The sequence below is a fragment of the Oncorhynchus gorbuscha genome, unplaced genomic scaffold, assembly GCF_021184085.1.
Source record: "Oncorhynchus gorbuscha isolate QuinsamMale2020 ecotype Even-year unplaced genomic scaffold, OgorEven_v1.0 Un_scaffold_2755, whole genome shotgun sequence".
NCBI lineage: Eukaryota > Metazoa > Chordata > Actinopteri > Salmoniformes > Salmonidae > Oncorhynchus > Oncorhynchus gorbuscha.
In genome coordinates, this window is record NW_025747181.1 from 37,249 (window position 1) to 55,570 (window position 18,322).

The 18,322-nt window shown below is 47.7% G+C and overlaps 1 protein-coding gene across 1 annotated transcript; it reads right to left on the reverse strand.

Moving 5' to 3' along the window:
• Positions 1-4,171: 4,171 nt before the first annotated feature.
• Positions 4,172-10,265, reverse strand: LOC124026545 (rho GDP-dissociation inhibitor 2-like). Its single transcript, XM_046339459.1, has 3 exons — positions 10,121-10,265; positions 5,339-5,402; positions 4,172-4,942 (listed from the first exon to the last, which is right to left on the reverse strand). Exons 1-3 carry the CDS (start codon positions 10,160-10,162, stop codon positions 4,743-4,745), a joined length of 306 nt encoding a protein of 101 aa, XP_046195415.1. The 5' UTR covers positions 10,163-10,265; the 3' UTR covers positions 4,172-4,742.
• Between the last annotated feature and the right edge of the window lie 8,057 nt (positions 10,266-18,322).

The window sequence follows — 18,322 nt, forward strand, 5'->3', positions numbered from 1 at the left end:
CACTCAACAAGCCCACGTTACAGTTACTTCTGGGTTCGCCATCATTTTGAATGGCATCATCAATATCATCATCATCATCAATATCATCATCAATATCATGATCATCAATATCATCATCATCAATATCATGATCATCAATATCATCATCATCAATATCATCATCATCATCATCATCATCATCATCAATATCATGATCATCAATATCATCATCATCAATATCATCATCATCAATATCATCATCATCATCATCAATATCATCATCATCAATATCATCATCATCAATATCATCATCATCAATATCATCATCATCATCATCATCATCATCAATATCATCATCATCAATATCATCATCATCAGTAGCTAGGAATATCATCATCATCAATATCATCATCATCATCAATATCATGATCATCATCATCATCAACACTTACAACACCATAAGACTTCACACAATAGTGACAAGGACGTTTTGACTTTACCCAGGGGGGGGACAGAATCGATCAAATCTGATATACCCAGGAAGACCTCAGGGGGACAGCATCGATCAAATCTCAAAGACCTCAGGGGGGACAGCATCGATCAAATCTGAAGACCTCAGGGGCGGGGGACAGCATCGATCAAGTCTCGAAGACCTCATCCACTGAGTTTGACAGGACAAAACGGGTCACGCTAGATAGAATGGGGTTCTCTTCTGTTTCATTAGTTCCTTACCCGAGTCCATCGCTGCCTTTAGGCCTCATGCTTGGTGTTAAAGGGGGACAGGGACCCCGAGCAGCAGATTTACACTACACTTCAGCAAACTAACCACTGGCACCAAACGCTAACCTGCTGCTCCCAGATCAGTGTCTAACCTGCTGCTCCCAGATCAGTGTCTAACCTGCTACCTGCTGCTCCCAGATCAGTGTCTAACCTGCTGCTCCCAGATCAGTGTCTAACCTGCTGCTCCCAGATCAGTGTCTGCTGCTCCCAGATCAGTGTCTAACCTGCTGCTCCCAGATCAGTGTCTAACCTGCTGCTCCCAGATCAGTGTCTAACCTGCTGCTCCCAGATCAGTGTCTAACCTGCTGCTCCCAGATCAGTGTCTAACCTGCTGCTCCCAGATCAGTGTCTAACCTGCTGCTCCCAGATCAGTGTCTAACCTGCTGCTCCCAGATCAGTGTCTAACCTGCTGCTCCCAGATCAGTGTCTAACCTGCTGCTCCCAGATCAGTGTTGTGCCATCATTCCATTCATTGTCATGTTTGGATGCCAGGAAGTGGCAAGGAGTGACATGCTGGTCCATACTGATATACCCAGGAAGTAGCTAGGAGTGACATGCTGGTCCATACTGATATACCCAGGAAGTAGCTAGGAGTGATATGCTGGTCCATACTGATATACCCAGGAAGTAGCTAGGAGTGACATGCTGGTCCAAGCATACTGATGTACCCAGGAAGTAGCTAGGAGTGACATGATGGTCCAAGCATACTGATATACCCAGGAAGTAGCTAGGAGTGACATGATGGTCCAAGCATACTGATATACCCAGGAAGTAGCTAGGAGTGACATGCTGGTCCATACTGATATACCCAGGAAGTAGCTAGGAGTGACATGCTGGTCCATACTGATATACCCAGGAAGTAGCTAGGAGTGACATGCTGGTCCATACTGATATACCCAGGAAGTAGCTAGGAGTGACATGATGGTCCAAGCATACTGATATACCCAGGAAGTAGCTAGGAGTGACATGCTGGTCCATACTGATATACCCAGGAAGTAGCTAGGAGTGACATGCTGGTCCAAGCATACTGATATACCCAGGAAGTAGCTAGGAGTGACATGCTGGTCCATACTGATATACCCAGGAAGTAGCTAGGAGTGACATGCTGGTCCATACTGATATACCCAGGAAGTAGCTAGGAGTGACATGCTGGTCCAAGCATACTGATATACCCAGGAAGTAGCTAGGAGTGACATGCTGGTCCATACTGATATACCCAGGAAGTAGCTAGGAGTGACATGCTGGTCCATACTGATATACCCAGGAAGTAGCTAGGAGTGACATGATGGTCCATACTGATATACCCAGGAAGTAGCTAGGAGTGACATGATGGTCCATACTGATATACCCAGGAAGTAGCTAGGAGTGACATGCTGGTCCATACTGATATACCCAGGAAGTAGCTAGGAGTGACATGCTGGTCCATACTGATATACCCAGGAAGTAGCTAGGAGTGACATGATGGTCCATACTGATATACCCAGGAAGTAGCTAGGAGTGACATGATGGTCCATACTGATATACCCAGGAAGTAGCTAGGAGTGACATGCTGGTCCATACTGATATACCCAGGAAGTAGCTAGGAGTGACATGATGGTCCATACTGATATACCCAGGAAGTAGCTAGGAGTGACATGCTGGTCCATACTGATATACCCAGGAAGTAGCTAGGAGTGACATGATGGTCCAAGCATACTAATATACCCAGGCTAACCAATCACCATCGTAACATTCTAATTTACATTCTGACTGGAATAATCATGTCATGATACTTTGGGTGCTAACAGTGGCGCCCATTACAGATACTAAACCTCCAACCCAGTTGACCCTCTACTGTACTGTATAGATATGTCTCAGGGTCACTAACCTGCCAGGGAGGTAAAGACACTGTGTAGGCTACTTCCGTGGGACTGTATTCTGTAGCCACGACTACAGAACATATTGTACACATCACAATCACATGTTCTTCATCATAGCCAGACAACAGGCTTCCTCAGGATGTTTACATGATGTTTAATGGAAGATGGATGATACAAGGTGAATGGCGTTATCTTTTTAAAGAGCAACTCTCTCAATAGGCAAAGAGGCAGACATTTTGGGGAAATGACATTCAAGAAGCATTGAAAAAATAGAGCAACTATAAAAGGACAAACCTGAGAAAACAACAGTTGTCTGTTGATATGTTACCATGGTAACACTCCTCCAGACAGCGTGAAACCATGTTGTTTTACATGGATCCAATAACAACTCAGGTGTGTCAACTATAACAGAGACAGGAGGCAACTGAAAGACACAGTAACAGAAATGAGATTCTAGATGTAGAACTTAGAAAGATGGTCATTCTAGAACTATAACTTAGAAGATGGTCATTCTAGAACTATAACTTAGAAGATGGTCATTCTAGATGTAGAACTTAGAAGATGGTCATTCTAGATGTAGAACTTAGAAGATGGTCATTCTAGAACTAGAACTTAGAAGATGGTCATTCTAGATGTAGGACTTAGAAGATGGTCATTCTAGAACTAGAACTTAGAAGATGGTCATTCTAGATGTAGAACTTAGAAGATGGTCATTCTAGATGTAGAACTTAGAAGATGGTCATTCTAGAACTAGAACTTAGAAAGATGGTCATTCTAGATGTAGGACTTAGAAGATGGTCATTCTAGATGTAGAACTTAGCAGATGGTCATTCTAGAACTATAACTTAGAAGATGGTCATTCTAGATGTAGAACTTAGAAGATGGTCCTTCTAGATGTAGGACTTAGAAGATGGTCATTCTAGAACTATAACTTAGAAGATGGTCATTCTAGATGTAGAACTTAGAAGATGGTCATTCTAGATGTAGAACTTAGAAGATGGTCATTCTAGAACTAGAACTTAGAAGATGGTCATTCTAGATGTAGGACTTAGAAGATGGTCATTCTAGAACTAGAACTTAGAAGATGGTCATTCTAGAACTAGAACTTAGAAGATGGTCATTCTAGAACTAGAACTTAGAAGATGGTCATTCTAGATGTAGAACTTAGAAGATGGTCATTCTAGATGTAGAACTTAGAAGATGGTCATTCTAGAACTATAACTTAGAAGATGGTCATTCTAGATGTTGGACTTAGAAGATGGCAACTTCATGAGGAGTATGAGACACGCTGTTGTCAAACATTCTAACTGATAACTAACATTACAAAGGGCTGCTCCTTGAAACCTTGTTGAACTGGCAATTTTCTGAATAGAACACTTTAGAATAACCTTCTAGAATGTGCCTCACTATGGGGTGTAAATACATCTCCATACTCCAACATCACTGTATGAGTGAGTCCCACAGGGTTTAACTTCATTTGATCCCCTTCAGTTAACACACTGTAGTAGAGAACATCAGATTACATCACAAATAGCCTCCCAAAATGGCCCCTATTCCCTACATAGTCCACTACTTTTAACCAGAGCCCTGCGGGTAGTGCACTATATAGGGAATAGGGGGCCATTTTGGGTTGTAGCCCACGATGTTCGGTTGTCTACTATGATGTGATACTGGTTTGGTTTATGACAACATCCTCTCTGTCTCGTTCTAGACCGTGCCTAACCTAACTTCCTGTTTACACCTTTCATACCAGCCTCTGTCTTTTACTATTATACAGGTGGGCCTTGGAGGGAGGGAGGAGAGGAGGGGGGAGGAAGAAAGAGGGAGAGACAGTCCTTCTAAATGAAGAGGGAGAGAAGCAGGGAGGGGGGAGGAAGAAAGAGGGAGAGACAGTCCTAAATGAAGAGGGAGAGAAGGAGGGAGAGGGGAGACAAGGGGAGAGGGAAGCATGGAGAGAAGGATGAGGTCTCTATCCATCCCAGTCCTTCTTGATGGAGGAAGGAGGGATGAAAGTGGGGGAGACGGGAGAGACAAGGAAGGAAGGAAGGGGAAAGGAAGGAAGGGGAAAGGAAGGGGTGGAGACACAGGGAGATGGAAGGAGGGAGAGAGAAATGAGGCTCCTCTCTATTCGTCCCAGTCCTTCTTGATCCCCAGGTTCCACTCCCAGGAGAGGTGGTCGGTCTTGTCGTCGTCGGTGAAGTGGGACTTGATGTGGTAGCTGCCTCTGACAATCATGCCTTTGGGCGCCTCCTCCACCGGGGTCATGAACTCGTGCTCCTCCACCCGCGGCCCGTAGCTGCCCACCATGTACACCGCCTTGTCCACTGCACGACACAAAATGGACGCTCAGTTGCACACTTGCTAGCCAGGTTTTAAGGGTAAATGTGGGGAAACTGTGACAATTTGTGTCAGTGACAACACACCAAATGGCGGCTCAGTTGAACAGTTGGTAATCAGGTTTTAGGTGAATGTGGGGGAAACTGACATCTTGTGTCAATGAAAACACACAAAATGGCACCTCAGTTGCATCGCTGTTAACCCGGAATTAGGTGTACGTGTGGAAACTGTGATGTCTTGTGTCGATGACAACACATAAAATGGCAGCTCAGTTGCACCCTTGCTAGCCAGGGTTTAGATGTATGTATCAGAAACTGACACGGTCTATGGGCCTAAACAGCACAGCGTATCCACAGCTCGGCACAAAATGGGGTCCTCCTTACCTCTGATTCCTTTCCTGTAGGTCAGATGGACGTACTTCAGCCCAGACACAATATCCCTGTTAACCTGGAGAGGAGAGGAGAGGAGGGGAGGGAAGGGGAGAGGAGGAGGAGAGGAGAGGAGGGGAGGGAAGGGGAGAGGAGGGAGGAGGAGGGAGGAGAGGAGGAGGGAAGGGGAGAGGAGGAGGGGAGGAGGAGGGGAGGAGGGGGGAGGAGGAGGGAGGAGGGAGGGGGAGGAGGGGAGGAGGAGAGGAGGAGGGGAGGGGAGGAGGGGAGGGGAGGGGGAGAGGAGGAGGAGGGGAGGGGAGGGGAGGGGAGGGGGGAGGGGAGGGGAGGGGAGGAGGGGAGGGGAGGGGAGGAGGGGAGGGGAGGGGAGGAGGGGAGGGGAGGAGGAGGGGAGGGGAGGAGGAGGGGAGGGGGGGAGGAGGGGGGAGGGGAGGGGAGGGGGGAGGGGAGGGGAGGGGAGGGGAGGGGAGGGGAGGGGAGGGGAGGGGAGGGGAGGGGAGGGGGGGAGGGGGAGGAAAGGATAGTTATTGTAATATGAAGTCTCATTAAGAGGCAACTTTAGACAGCTTTGTTCCAAAACACTCTACTCCCTATTCAGTGCACAATGTTTGACCAGGGCACTTAGCCCTATAGACCCTGGTCTAAATTAGTGCCCTCAGTCCTATAGACCCTGGTCTAAATTAGTGCCCTCAGTCCTATAGACCCTGGTCGAAAGTAGTGCCCTCAGTCCTATAGACCCTGGTCTAAACTAGTGCCCTTAACCCTATAGACCCTGGTCTAAGTAGTGCCCTCAGTCCTATAAACTCTGGTCTAAAGTAGTGCCCTTAGTCCTATAGGCCCTGGTCTAAAGTAGTGCCCTTAGTCCTATCGACCCTGGTCTAAGTAGTGCCCTCAGTTCTATAGGTGCTGGTCTAAAGTAGTGCCCTTCGTCCTATAGGCCCTGGTCTAAAGTAGTGCCCTTAGTCCTATAGGTCCTGGTCTAAAGTAGTGCCCTTAGTCCTATAGACCCTGGTCTAAAGTAGTGCCCTTAGTCCTATAGACCCTGGTCTAAAGTAGTGCCCTTAGTCCTATAGACCCTGGTCTAAAGTGGTGCCCTTAGTCCTATAGACCCTGGTCTAAAGTAGTGCCCTTAGTCCTATAGACCCTGGTCTAAAGTAGTGCCCTTAGTCCTATAGACCCTGGTCTAAAGTAGTGCCCTCAGTCCTATAGACCCTGGTCTAAAGTAGTGCCCTCAGTCCTATAGACCCTGGTCTAAAGTAGTGCCCTCAGTCCTATAGACCCTGGTCTAAAGTAGTGCCCTCAGTCCTATAGACCCTGGTCTAAAGTAGTGCCCTCAGTCCTATAGACCCTGGTCTAAAGTAGTGCCCTCAGTCCTATAGACCCTGGTCTAAAGTAGTGCCCTCAGTCCTATAGACCCTGGTCTAAAGTAGTGCCCTCAGTCCTATAGACCCTGGTCTAAAGTAGTGCCCTCAGTCCTATAGACCCTGGTCTAAAGTAGTGCCCTCAGTCCTATAGACCCTGGTCTAAAGTAGTGCCCTCAGTCCTATAGACCCTGGTCTAAAGTAGTGCCCTCAGTCCTATAGACCCTGGTCTAAAATAGTGCCCTCAGTCCTATAGACCCTGGTCTAAAGTAGTGCCCTCAGTCCTATAGACCCTGGTCTATAGTAGTGCCCTCAGTCCTATAGACCCTGGTCTAAAGTAGTGCCCTCAGTCCTATAGACCCTGGTCTAAAGTAGTGCCCTCAGTCCTATAGACCCTGGTCTAAAGTATTGCCCTCAGTCCTATAGACCCTGGTCTAAAGTAGTGCCCTCAGTCCTATAGACCCTGGTCTAAAGTAGTGCCCTTAGTCCTATAGACCCTGGTCTAAAGTAGTGCCCTCAGTCCTATAGGCCCTGGTCTAAAGTAGTGCCCTTAGTCCTATAGACCCTGGTCTAAAGTACTGCCCTTAGTCCTATAGACCCTGGTCTAAAGTAGTGCCCTTAGTCCTATATACCCTGGTCGAAAGTAGTGCCCTTAGTCCTATAGACCCTGGTCTAAAGTAGTGCCCTTAGTCCTATAGACCCTGGTCTAAAGTAGTGCCCTTACCAGGCAGTGATGCAACCAGTCAGGATGCTCTCGATGGTGCAGGTGTAGAACCTTTTGAGGATCTGAGGACCCATGCCAAATCTTTTCAGTCTCCTGAGGGGGAATAGGTTTTGTTGTGCCCTCTTCACAACTGTCTTGGTGTGCTTGGACTATGTTAGTTTGCTGGTGATGTGGACGCCAAGGAACTTGAAGCTCTCAACCTGCTCCACTACAGCCCCATCGATGAGAATGGGGGCGTGCTCGGTCCTCGTTTTCCTGTAGTCCACCATCATCATCTTTGTCTTGATCACATTGACAAAGAGGTTGTTGTCCTGGCAACACACGGCCAGGTCTCCGACCTCCCTATAGGCTGTCTCGTCGTTGTCGGTGATCAGGCCTACTACTGTTTTGCCATCGGCAAACTTGATGATGGTGTTGGAGTCGTACCTGGCCGTGCAGTAATGAGTGAACAGTGAGTACATTAGGGGACTGAGCACACACCCCTGAGGGGCACCTGTGTTGAGGATCAGCATGGCAGATGTGTTGTTACCTACCCTCACCACCTGGGGGCGGCCCGTCAGGAAGTCCAGGATCCAGTTGCAGAGGGAGGTGTTTAGTCCCAGGGTCCTTAGCTTATTGATGAGCTTTGGGGGCACTATGGTGTTGAACGCTGAGCTGAATATGAAATAATGAATAGCATTTTCATTGGTGTTCCTTTTGTCCAGGTGGGAAAGGGCAGTGTGGAGTGCAATAGAGATTCGTGAATCTGTTAGGGCGGGTATGCAAAGTGGAGTGGGTTTAGGGTTTCTGGGATAATGGTGTTGATGTGAGCCGTGACCAGCCTTTTAAAGCTCTCCATGGCTACAGATGTGAGTGCTACGGGTCGGTAGTCATTTAGGCAGGTTACCTTAGTGTTCTATGCTACCGATCCTTGACTTCGACGATGTCATTTACAATATAGCCTCCAACGCCCTACTCAGCAAACTGGATGTAGTCTATCACAGTGCCATCCGTTTGGTCACCAAAGCCCCACTGGTCATCCCCAAATTCAACACCTCCTTTGGTGCCTTTCCTTCCAGTTCTCTGCTGCCAATGACTGGAAGGAATTGCAAAAATCACTGAAGCTGGAGACTTATATCTCCCTCTCTAACTTTAAGCATCAGCTGTCAGAGCAGCTTACCGATCACTGTACCTGTACACAGCACATCTGTCAATAGCACACCCAACTACCTCATCCCCATATTGTTATTAATCTACTTGCTCTTTTGCATCCCAGTATTTCTACTTGCACATCATCATCTGCACATCTATCACTCCAGTGTTCATTTGCTAAATTGTAATTATTTTGCCTCCTCGTTTATGTCACACTGCTATGCTTTATCTTGACCAGGTCGCAGTTGTAAATGAGAACTTGTTCTCAACTGGCCTACCTGGTTAAATAAAGGTGTTCTCAACTGGCCTACCTGGTTAAATAAAGGTGTTCTCAACTGGCCTACCTGGTTAAATAAAGGTGTTCTCAACTGAATGCACCAATTTGTAAGTCGCTCTGGATAAGAGCGTCTGCTAAATGACTTAAATGTAAATGTAAATGTAACTGGCCTACCTGGTTAAATAAAGGTGAAATAGAATAAATAAAAAAAGAGAAGAGAGCAGAACAGAACCAAACAGAGCAGAGAAGAACAGAACAGAACAGAACCAAACAGAGCAGAGAAGAACAGAGCAGAACAGAACCAAACAGAGCAGAGAAGAACAGAGCAGAACAGAACCAAACAGAGCAGAGAAGAACAGAACAGAACCAAACAGAGCAGAGAAGAACAGAACAGAACAGAACCAAACAGAGCAGAGAAGAACAGAACAGAACAGAGCAGAGAAGAACAGAACAGAACAGAGCAGAGAAGAACAGAACAGAACAGAACAGAGCAGAGAAGAACAGAACAGAACAGAACAGAACAGAACAGAACCAAACAGAGCAGAGAAGAACAGAACAGAACAGAGCAGAGAAGAACAGAACAGAACAGAACCAAACAGAGCAGAGAAGAACAGAACCAAACAGAGCAGAGAAGAACAGAACAGAACAGAACCAAACAGAGCAGAACAGAACAAAACAGAGCAGAACAGAAAGGTGAAGAGGAGATTGATCCCTGATCTGTTTCACCAGTCTTGTGTTTATCTCCCCCCCCCCCACCAGGTGTCTCCTATTTCCCTCCATTATCCCCAGTGTATTTATACCTGCTTTTTCTGGTTGTCCGTTGCCAGTTCGTCTTGTTTTGTCAGGTCTTACCAGCGTGTTTCCTGTTTCTCCTGTTCAAGTTCTAGTTTTCTAGTCTTCCCGGTTCCAACCTTTCTGCCTGTCCTGGCCCTGAGCCTGCCTGTCGTTCTGGCCCTGAGCCTGCCTTCCGTTCTGGCCCTGATTGACTCTGTCTTGGACTTACGAACCTCTGCCTGCGGTTCTGGCCCTGATTGACTCTGTCTTGAACTTATGAACCTCTGCCTGCCGTTCTGTCCCTGGTTGACTCTGTCTTGGACTTATGAACCTCTGCCTGCCCTCGACCTGCCCTTTAAACTGTCCCTATGTTATAAAAAATATTCTGAGACCCGAACCATCCGACTCCTGTATCTGCATCTAGGTCAAGTGCTGAGTCGTGACAGAGATGTTCTCACCTTAAAGTGTATCTTCACTCTGTAGTCCAGGACAAAGAAGGAGAAGGTTCTTACCTTGAAGTGTATCTTCACTCTGTAGTCCACTCCTTCCTTCATGGTGAAACTCTTCTTCTTCAGAGCTTCCGGGTCACCTGCAGGTCAACACCATGACAACGTGAGGTCAACAGATGAGGTTATCACTTCAATATTCAAACACAACAGCCAAACTGCTGATGATATCCATACATACTCTGTGTCTCTGATCTGACTGTTCTCTGTGTCTGACTGTATCTGACTGTTCTCTGACTGTTCTCTGTGTCTCTGACTGTTCTCTGTCTGTCTCTGACTGTTCTCTGTGTCTGTCTCTGACTGTTCTCTGTGTCTCTGACTGTTCTCTGTGTCTGGTCTCTGACTGTTCTCTGTGTCTGGTCTCTGACTGTTCTCTGTGTCTCTGACTGTTCTCTGTGTCTGGTCTCTGACTGTTCTCTGTTCTCTGTGTCTGTGTCTGGTATCTGACTGTTCTCTGTGTCTCTGTCTCTGACTGTTCTCTGTGTCTCTGACTGTTCTCTGTGTCTCTGACTGTTCTCTGTGTCTGGTCTCTGACTGTTCTCTGTGTCTCTGACTGTCTCTGTGTCTGGTCTCTGACTGTTCTCTGTGTCTGGTCTCTGACTGTTCTCTGTGTCTGGTCTCTGACTGTTCTCTGTGTCTCTGACTGTTCTCTGTGTCTCTGACTGTTCTCTGTGTCTGTTCTCTGTGTCTCTGACTGTTCTCTGTGTCTGACTGTCTCTGACTGTTCTCTGTGTCTGGTCTCTGACTGTTCTCTGTGTCTGACTGTTCTCTCTGACTGTTCTCTGTGTCTGGTCTCTGACTGTTCTCTGTGTCTCTGTCTCTGACTGTTCTCTGTGTCTCTGACTGTTCTCTGTGTCTCTCTGACTGTTCTCTGTGTCTGGTCTCTGACTGTTCTCTGTGTCTACTGTTCTCTGTGTCTCTGACTGTTCTCTGTGTCTGGTCTCTGACTGTTCTCTGTGTCTGGTCTCTGACTGTTCTCTGTGTCTGGTCTCTGACTGTTCTCTGTGTCTGGTCTCTGACTGTTCTCTGTGTCTGGTCTCTGACTGTTCTCTGTGTCTCTGACTGTTCTCTGTGTCTCTGACTGTTCTCTGGTCTCTGACTGTTCTCTGTCTCTGACTGTTCTCTGTGTCTCTGACTGTGTCTGGTCTCTGACTGTTCTCTGTGTCTCTGACTGTTCTCTGTGTCTGGTCTCTGACTGTTCTCTGTGTCTGGTCTCTGACTGTTCTCTGTGTCTGGTCTCTGACTGTTCTCTGTGTCTCTGACTGTTCTCTGTGTCTGTGTCTCTGACTGTTCTCTGTGTCTCTGACTGTTCTCTGTGTATCTGACTGTTCTCTGTGTCTGGTCTCTGACTGTTCTCTGTGTCTCTGACTGTTCTCTGTGTCTCTGACTGTTCTCTGTGTCTCTGACTGTTCTCTGTGACTGTTCTCTGGTCTCTGACTGTTCTCTGTGTCTGGTCTCTGACTGTTCTCTGTGTCTGGTCTCTGACTGTTCTCTGGTCTCTGACTGTTCTCTGGTCTCTGACTGTTCCCTGTGTCTGGTCTCTGACTGTTCTCTGGTCTCTGACTGTTCCCTGTGTCTGGTCTCTGACTGTTCTCTGGTCTCTGACTGTTCTCTGGTCTCTGACTGTTCCCTGTGTCTGGTCTCTGACTGTTCTCTGTGTCTCTGACTGTTCTCTGGTCTCTGACTGTTCCCTGTGTCTGGTCTCTGACTGTTCTCTGTGTCTGGTCTCTGACTGTTCTCTGTGTCTGGTCTCTGACTGTTCTCTGTGTCTGGTCTCTGACTGTTCTCTGTGTCTCTGACTGTTCTCTGTGTCTCTGACTGTTCTCTGTGTCTGGTCTCTGACTGTTCTCTGTGTCTGGTCTCTGACTGTTCTCTGTGTCTGGTCTCTGACTGTTCTCTGTGTCTGGTCTCTGACTGTTCTCTGTGTCTGGTCTCTGACTGTTCTCTGTGTCTGGTCTCTGACTGTTCTCTGTGTCTGGTCTCTGACTGTTCTCTGTGTCTGGTCTCTGACTGTTCTCTGTGTCTGGTCTCTGACTGTTCTCTGTGTCTGGTCTCTGACTGTTCTCTGTGTCTCTGACTGTTCTCTGTGTCTCTGACTGTTCTCTGTGTCTCTGACTGTTCTCTGTGTCTCTGACTGTTCTCTGTGTCTGGTATCTGACTGTTCTCTGTGTCTCTGACTGTACTCTGTGTCTCTGACTGTTCTCTGTGTCTCTGACTATTCTCTGTGTCTGGTATCTGACTGTTCTCTGTGTCTCTGACTGTACTCTGTGTCTCTGACTGTTCTCTGTGTCTAGTCTCTGACTGTTCTCTGTGTCTCTGACTGTTCTCTGTGTCTCTGACTGTTCCCTGTGTCTCTGACTGTTCTCTGTGTCTGGTCTCTGACTGTTCTCTGTGTCTGGTATCTGACTGTTCCCTGTGTCTCTGACTGTTCTCTGTGTCTGGTCTCTGACTGTTCTCTGTGTCTGGTCTCTGACTGTTCTCTGTGTCTCTGACTGTTCTCTGTGTCTGGTCTCTGACTGTTCTCTGTGTCTGGTCTCTGACTGTTCTCTGTGTCTCTGACTGTTCTCTGTGTCTGGTCTCTGACTGTTCTCTGTGTCTAGTCTCTGACTGTTCTCTGTGTCTCTGACTGTTCTCTGTGTCTAGTCTCTGACTGTTCTCTGTGTCTGGTATCTGACTGTTCTCTGTGTCTCTGACTGTACTCTGTGTCTGGTATCTGACTGTTCTCTGTGTCTGGTATCTGACTGTTCTCTGTGTCTGGTATCTGACTGTTCTCTGTGTCTGGTCTCTGACTGTTCTCTGTGTCTCTGACTGTTCTCTGTGTCTGGTCTCTGACTGTTCTCTGTGTCTGGTATCTGACTGTTCTCTGTGTCTGGTATCTGACTGTTCTCTGTGTCTGGTATCTGACTGTTCTCTGTGTCTCTGACTGTTCTCTGTGTCTGGTATCTGACTGTTCTCTGTGTCTCTGACTGTTCCCTGTGTCTGGTCTCTGACTGTTCTCTGTGTCTGGTCTCTGACTGTTCTCTGTGTCTCTGACTGTACTCTGTGTCTGGTCTCTGACTGTTCTCTGTGTCTGGTATCTGACTGTTCTCTGTGTCTGGTATCTGACTGTTCTCTGTGTCTGGTATCTGACTGTTCTCTGTGTCTGGTATCTGACTGTTCTCTGTGTCTGGTCTCTGACTGTTCTCTGTGTCTCTGACTGTTCTCTGTGTCTGGTCTCTGACTGTTCTCTGTGTCTGGTCTCTGACTGTTCTCTGTGTCTCTGACTGTTCTCTGTGTCTGGTCTCTGACTGTTCTCTGTGTCTGGTCTCTGACTGTTCTCTGTGTCTGGTCTCTGACTGTTCTCTGTGTCTGGTCTCTGACTGTTCTCTGTGTCTGGTCTCTGACTGTTCTCTGTGTCTAGTCTCTGACTGTTCTCTGTGTCTCTGACTGTTCTCTGTGTCTGGTCTCTGACTGTTCTCTGTGTCTGGTATCTGACTGTTCTCTGTGTCTGGTCTCTGACTGTTCTCTGTGTCTAGTCTCTGACTGTTCTCTGTGTCTCTGACTGTTCTCTGTGTCTCTGACTGTTCTCTGTGTCTGGTATCTGACTGTTCTCTGTGTCTCTGACTGTTCTCTGTGTCTCTGACTGTTCTCTGTGTCTGGTCTCTGACTGTTCTCTGTGTCTCTGACTGTTCTCTGTGTCTCTGACTGTTCTCTGTGTCTGGTCTCTGACTGTTCTCTGTGTCTCTGACTGTTCTCTGTGTCTCTGACTGTTCTCTGTGTCTGGTATCTGACTGTTCTCTGTGTCTGGTCTCTGACTGTTCTCTGTGTCTGGTCTCTGACTGTTCTCTGTGTCTAGTCTCTGACTGTTCTCTGTGTCTCTGACTGTTCTCTGTGTCTCTGACTGTTCTCTGTGTCTGGTCTCTGACTGTTCTCTGTGTCTGGTATCTGACTGTTCTCTGTGTCTCTGACTGTTCTCTGTGTCTAGTCTCTGACTGTTCTCTGTGTCTGGTCTCTGACTGTTCTCTGTGTCTAGTCTCTGACTGTTCTCTGTGTCTCTGACTGTTCTCTGTGTCTCTGACTGTTCTCTGTGTCTCTGACTGTTCTCTGTGTCTAGTCTCTGACTGTTCTCTGTGTCTGGTCTCTGACTGTTCTCTGTGTCTAGTCTCTGACTGTTCTCTGTGTCTCTGACTGTTCTCTGTGTCTAGTCTCTGACTGTTCTCTGTGTCTGGTCTCTGACTGTTCTCTGTGTCTAGTCTCTGACTGTTCTCTGTGTCTGGTATCTGACTGTTCTCTGTGTCTGGTCTCTGACTGTTCTCTGTGTCTAGTCTCTGACTGTTCTCTGTGTCTCTGACTGTTCTCTGTGTCTCTGACTGTTCTCTGTGTCTGGTATCTGACTGTACTCTGTGTCTGGTATCTGACTGTTCTCTGTGTCTGGTCTCTGACTGTTCTCTGTGTCTGGTCTCTGACTGTTCTCTGTGTCTCTGACTGTTCTCTGTGTCTGGTATCTGACTGTTCTCTGTGTCTGGTATCTGACTGTTCTCTGTGTCTGGTCTCTGACTGTTCTCTGTGTCTGGTATCTGACTGTTCTCTGTGTCTCTGACTGTTCTCTGTGTCTGGTATCTGACTGTTCTCTGTGTCTGGTATCTGACTGTTCTCTGTGTCTGGTCTCTGACTGTTCCCTGTGTCTGGTCTCTGACTGTTCTCTGTGTCTGGTCTCTGACTGTTCTCTGTGTCTGGTCTCTGACTGTTCTCTGTGTCTGGTCTCTGACTGTTCTCTGTGTCTGGTCTCTGACTGTTCTCTGTGTCTCTGACTGTACTCTGTGTCTGGTCTCTGACTGTTCTCTGTGTCTCTGACTGTACTCTGTGTCTGGTCTCTGACTGTTCTCTGTGTCTCTGACTGTTCTCTGTGTCTGGTCTCTGACTGTTCTCTGTGTCTGGTATCTGACTGTTCTCTGTGTCTCTGACTGTACTCTGTGTCTGGTCTCTGACTGTTCTCTGTGTCTCTGACTGTTCTCTGTGTCTGGTCTCTGACTGTTCTCTGTGTCTGGTCTCTGACTGTTCTCTGTGTCTGGTCTCTGACTGTTCTCTGTGTCTCTGACTGTTCTCTGTGTCTGGTATCTGACTGTTCCCTGTGTCTGGTCTCTGACTGTTCTCTGTGTCTCTGACTGTTCTCTGTGTCTGGTCTCTGACTGTTCTCTGTGTCTGGTCTCTGACTGTTCTCTGTGTCTCTGACTGTACTCTGTGTCTGGTCTCTGACTGTTCTCTGTGTCTCTGACTGTACTCTGTGTCTGGTCTCTGACTGTTCTCTGTGTCTCTGACTGTTCTCTGTGTCTGGTCTCTGACTGTTCTCTGTGTCTGGTATCTGACTGTTCTCTGTGTCTCTGACTGTTCTCTGTGTCTGGTCTCTGACTGTTCTCTGTGTCTGACTGTTCTCTGTTCTCTGTCTGGTCTCTGACTGTTCTCTGTGTCTGGTCTCTGACTGTTCTCTGTGTCTGGTCTCTGACTGTTCTCTGTGTCTCTGACTGTTCTCTGTGTCTGGTATCTGACTGTTCTCTGTGTCTGGTCTCTGACTGTTCTCTGTGTCTCTGACTGTTCTCTGTGTCTGGTCTCTGACTGTAATCTAATGTCTGGTCTATGCCTGTTCTCTGTGTCTGGTCTCTGACTGTTCAGTCTGTGTCATGGTCTCTGACTGTTCTCTGTGTCTGGTCTCTGACTGTTCTCTGTGTCTGGTCTCTGACTGTTCTCTGTGTCTGGTCTCTGACTGTTCTCTGTGTCTGGTCTCTGACTGTTCTCTGTGTCTGGTATCTGACTGTTCCCTGTGTCTGGTCTCTGACTGTTCTCTGTGTCTGGTCTCTGACTGTTCTCTGTGTCTGGTCTCTGACTGTTCTCTGTGTCTGGTCTCTGACTGTTCTCTGTGTCTGGTCTCTGACTGTTCTCTGTGTCTGGTCTCTGACTGTTCTCTGTGTCTCTGACTGTTCTCTGTGTCTGGTCTCTGACTGTTCTCTGTGTCTCTGACTGGTCTCTGACTGTTCTCTGTGTCTGGTCTCTGACTGTTCTCTGTGTCTGGTCTCTGACTGTTCTCTGTGTCTGGTCTCTCACTGTTCTCTGTGTCTGGTCTCTGACTGTTCTCTGTGTCTCTGACTGTTCTTTGTGTCTGGTCTCTGACTGTTCTCTGTGTCTGGTCTCTGACTGTTCTCTGTGTCTGGTCTCTGACTGTTCTCTGTGTCTGGTCTCTGACTGTTCTCTGTGTCTCTGACTGTTCTCTGTGTCTCTGACTGTTCTCTGTGTCTGGTCTCTGACTGTTCTCTGTGTCTGGTCTCTGACTGTTCTCTGTGTCTGGTCTCTGACTGTTCTCTGTGTCTGGTCTCTGACTGTTCTCTGTGTCTGGTCTCTGACTGTTCTCTGTGTCTCTGACTGTTCTCTGTGTCTCTGACTGTTCTCTGTGTCTGGTCTCTGACTGTTCTCTGTGTCTGGTCTCTGACTGTTCTCTGTGTCTGGTCTCTGACTGTTCTCTGTGTCTGGTCTCTGACTGTTCTCTGTGTCTGGTCTCTGACTGTTCTCTGTGTCTGGTCTCTGACTGTTCTCTGTGTCTGGTCTCTGACTGTTCTCTGTGTCTGTTCTCTGTGTCTGGTCTCTGACTGTTCTCTGTGTCTGGTCTCTGACTGTTCTCTGTGTCTGGTCTCTGACTGTTCTCTGTGTCTGGTCTCTGACTGTTCTCTGTGTCTGGTCTCTGACTGTTCTCTGTGTCTGGTCTCTGACTGTTCTCTGTGTCTGGTCTCTGACTGTTCTCTGTGTCTGGTCTCTGACTGTTCTCTGTGTCTGTCTGACTGTCTCTGTGTCTGGTCTCTGACTGTTCTCTGGTCTGGTCTCTGACTGTTCTCTGTGTCTGGTCTCTGACTGTTCTCTGTGTCTCTGACTGTTCTCTGTCTGGTCTCTGACTGTTCTCTGTGTCTGGTCTCTGACTGTTCTCTGTGTCTGGTCTCTGACTGTTCTCTGTGTCTCTGACTGTTCTCTGTGTCTCTGACTGTTCTCTGTGTCTCTGACTGTTCTCTGTGTCTGGTCTCTGACTGTTCTCTGTGTCTGGTCTCTGACTGTTCTCTGTGTCTGGTCTCTGACTGTTCTCTGTGTCTGGTCTCTGACTGTTCTCTGTGTCTCTGACTGTTCTCTGTGTCTGGTCTCTGACTGTTCTCTGTGTCTCTGACTGTTCTCTGTGTCTCTGACTGTTCTCTGTGTCTGGTCTCTGACTGTTCTCTGTGTCTCTGGTCTCTGACTGTTCTGACTATTCTCTGTGTCTCTGACTGTTCTCTGTGTCTGGTATCTGACTGTTCTCTGTGTCTGGTCTCTGACTGTTCTCTGTGTCTGGTCTCTGACTGTTCTCTGTGTCTCTGACTGTTCTCTGTGTCTGGTCTCTGACTGTTCTCTGTGTCTGGTCTCTGACTGTTCTCTGTGTCTGGTCTGACTGTTCTCTGTGTCTGGTCTCTGACTGTTCTCTGTGTCTGGTCTCTGACTGTTCTCTGTGTCTGGTCTCTGACTGTTCTCTGTGTCTGGTCTCTGACTGTTCTCTGTCTGGTCTCTGACTGTTCTCTGTGTCTGGTCTCTGACTGTTCTCTGTGTCTGGTCTCTGACTGTTCTCTGTGTCTGGTCTGACTGTTCTCTGTGTCTGGTCTGACTGTTCTCTGTGTCTGGTCTCTGATTGTTCTCTGTGTCTCTGACTGTTCTCTGTGTCTCTGACTGTTCTCTGTGTCTCTGACTGTTCTCTGTGTCTGGTCTCTGACTGTTCTCTGTGTCTCTGACTGTTCTCTGTGTCTCTGACTGTTCTCTGTGTCTCTGACTGTTCTCTGTGTCCGGTCTCTGACTGTTCTCTGTGTCTGGTCTCTGACTGTTCTCTGTGTCTGGTCTCTGACTGTTCTCTGTGTCTGGTCTCTGACTGTTCTCTGTGTCTGGTCTCTGACTGTTCTCTGTGTCTCTGACTGTTCTCTGTGTCTGGTCTCTGACTGTTCTCTGTGTCTCTGACTGTTCTCTGTGTCTGGTCTCTGACTGTTCTCTGTGTCTCTGACTGTTCTCTGTGTCTCTGACTGTTCTCTGTGTCTGGTCTCTGACTGTTCTCTGTGTCTGGTCTCTGACTGTTCTCTGTGTCTGGTCTCTGACTGTTCTCTGTGTCTGGTCTCTGACTGTTCTCTGTGTCTGGTCTCTGACTGTCTGTGTCTCTGACTGTCTGTGTCTCTGACT

Excerpts from the sequence above, each read along its gene's own strand:
- LOC124026545 (XM_046339459.1), bottom strand. The coding sequence starts at position 10,162 with ATGAAGGAAGGAGTGGACTACAGAGTGAAGATACACTTCAAG. Across the intron at positions 5,403-10,120 it reads GAGTGAAGATACACTTCAAG|GTTAACAGGGATATTGTGTC; the intron begins GTAAGAACCTTC and ends TCTCCTCTCCAG. Across the intron at positions 4,943-5,338 it reads CTACAGGAAAGGAATCAGAG|TGGACAAGGCGGTGTACATG; the intron begins GTAAGGAGGACC and ends TGTGTCGTGCAG.